The sequence below is a fragment of the Microtus oregoni genome, unplaced genomic scaffold (genome assembly GCF_018167655.1).
Source record: "Microtus oregoni isolate MIOR12 unplaced genomic scaffold, Mior012 000085F_ref0000168, whole genome shotgun sequence".
Lineage (NCBI taxonomy): Eukaryota > Metazoa > Chordata > Mammalia > Rodentia > Cricetidae > Microtus > Microtus oregoni.
The window spans coordinates 1,831,172-1,832,361 of NW_024544551.1; the positions used below are offsets into that span (position 1 = coordinate 1,831,172).

At 49.5% G+C, this 1,190-nt stretch overlaps 1 protein-coding gene across 1 annotated transcript; it reads right to left on the reverse strand.

The window, feature by feature from the left end:
- Positions 1-216: 216 nt before the first annotated feature.
- On the reverse strand, positions 217-918 carry LOC121441933 (pseudouridine-5'-phosphatase-like). Its single transcript, XM_041643334.1, has one exon. The coding sequence runs from the start codon at positions 916-918 to the stop codon at positions 217-219; it is 702 nt and encodes a 233-aa protein (XP_041499268.1).
- Between the last annotated feature and the right edge of the window lie 272 nt (positions 919-1,190).

Here is a 1,190-nt window from a genome sequence, read left to right on the forward strand (position 1 = left end):
GTCAGTCTGGGCTTTGTCTTGTTTTCTTTCCATTGTCAAATGGAGAGCAAATCACAGAAGAGGCCAAGTAAACAATGGAACAGACAACTTTATAACCTGCAATGACAATGAAGGTTACAATCTGGAGGTTGTTGATTTTCTAACTTTTCCCCTCAGCAATGTGGCTCACAAACCAGCCTTTGGGTCTCACGAGGCCCACAGCGGCATGTCCACCCTTCACTCATAGGCAGGCAGACCAAACAGGTTAGGGTCGAAGTCTTTCAGCGAACCCAGCACCAGGGTGGCCTTTTTGGTCAGGTCTTTGCTCAAATTTTCATCAGGAACCATGACCACCTGCATCCCACAGGCCACAGCTGCCTCCACACCGTTTGGAGAATCTTCAAAGACGAGGCATTTTTCTGGAGCCGGGGGAGGAGAGAACCTCTTGGCACAGGTAAGAAATATGTCTGGGGCTGGCTTGCCCTTCATTACCTCCGGATCATCTCCCAGAACGATGTGGTTAAACAAACCAAAGAACTCCTTGTGCCTACTGGTCTTCATTTGGAAGGTGAGGGTCCCGGAGCTGCTGGCCAGGGCAAAGGGTAGGTGGTTTTTCCGCAGGTACTGAATCAAATCATTAGCTCCTGGCATGAGTGAAGCTGTGGGCAACACCTCCTTCAGCTTCGCTTGGCTTTCTCCCATTAGCTCCTCTTTGGACATGGGCAACTGCAGGCGCTCTACTATGATCTCGGCCGTTTCTAGGGCCTTCTTCCCCATGACCAGGGACTTGACATCCCAGTCGTATGTCTTCCCATGGCGACGGCATATTTCTTGAAATACCTCCGTATATAAATTTTCAGTATTCAGAAGCAAGCCATCCATGTCAAATAATAGGTGTGTAACTGGCCGAAACCGGGGTGCAGGAACCGCCTCAGCCATAGTGAGGGTGGTGGAGGGGCAGGGCCAGAAGAGGAGCGCAGGCCAGGCTGGCTTGTCCTACGCATGCGTGTTGTGGGCCTCTGTGACATAGGTCCTTGGTTGGCAAGGTGATGATTCAATAAGACTGTGGAATCATAAACTTAACAAAATCACCCAGTGAACACTAAACGAGAAGCAAGGGAGCAAATATTGATATAGGGGATAAAGCTAACATCATAATGCTTTATTTATGTTGAACCTTGGCCTAGTCGTGGGTTTAAGTGGGCGGTAGA